This window comes from Sphaeroforma arctica, assembly GCF_001186125.1.
Source record: "Sphaeroforma arctica JP610 unplaced genomic scaffold supercont1.1751, whole genome shotgun sequence".
Lineage (NCBI taxonomy): Eukaryota > Ichthyosporea > Ichthyophonida > Sphaeroforma > Sphaeroforma arctica.
In genome coordinates this window covers 5,645-6,274 of record NW_014038807.1, presented here as the reverse complement: position 1 = coordinate 6,274, position 630 = coordinate 5,645, and the positions used below count along the sequence as shown (strand labels likewise).

The 630-nt window shown below is 42.1% G+C and overlaps 1 protein-coding gene across 1 annotated transcript; it reads right to left on the bottom strand.

Moving 5' to 3' along the window:
- Positions 1-211: 211 nt before the first annotated feature.
- SARC_11552 (hypothetical protein) lies at positions 212-523 on the bottom strand (the record flags this gene model as incomplete). The annotated part of the gene is made up of 1 exon (XM_014294359.1): positions 212-523. One exon carries the CDS (start codon positions 521-523, stop codon positions 212-214), a length of 312 nt encoding a protein of 103 aa, XP_014149834.1.
- Between the last annotated feature and the right edge of the window lie 107 nt (positions 524-630).

The window sequence follows — 630 nt, the reverse complement described above, 5'->3', positions numbered from 1 at the left end:
ACTCGCACCAGGTTGTAGTTTCAGTGCCGTGTGGACACCATCGTCTGGTTCCTCCTACTAGTAAGCTATCGGTACAACTATACATACATTAATTGTGAACACGCACATATATTCACACGTACTTTCACTCTGTATCACTAAATACAACTAGACACAGGCTTTCGAAAAGTTTATGAGCTGCAGCCAGACATACACAGACAGACACACACACTCACACATACCGCAAAGTAGGAGCCATCTGATTTTCAGAGCCACACATCTCATTGATAAGTGCTGTGTGCACATCATCATCTACCTCTTCTTCTTCCCACGCTAGTGCAGCGTCTCCCTCGACATTGGTGCTGATACCTTCTATCTTCTCACCCTCCACTGCGCCATAATCAGCCAAGCCTGGCTCTACTGTGAAGCGAGCAACAGTCTTGGTATTGTTGGTGGCATCCTTGCTGGTAGAGATCGCCGTATTGCTTGCATCTTTGGAGTTGACACTGGCGACGGACTGGTCTAATGAATTGGATTCTGACATCTGAACAGTAGCTGAAGTGGAAAACTGCCGATAAGAGCATAAACATGAATATATATATTTATATAATTTTAAAATATATATATATTAAAAATACATATATATATATA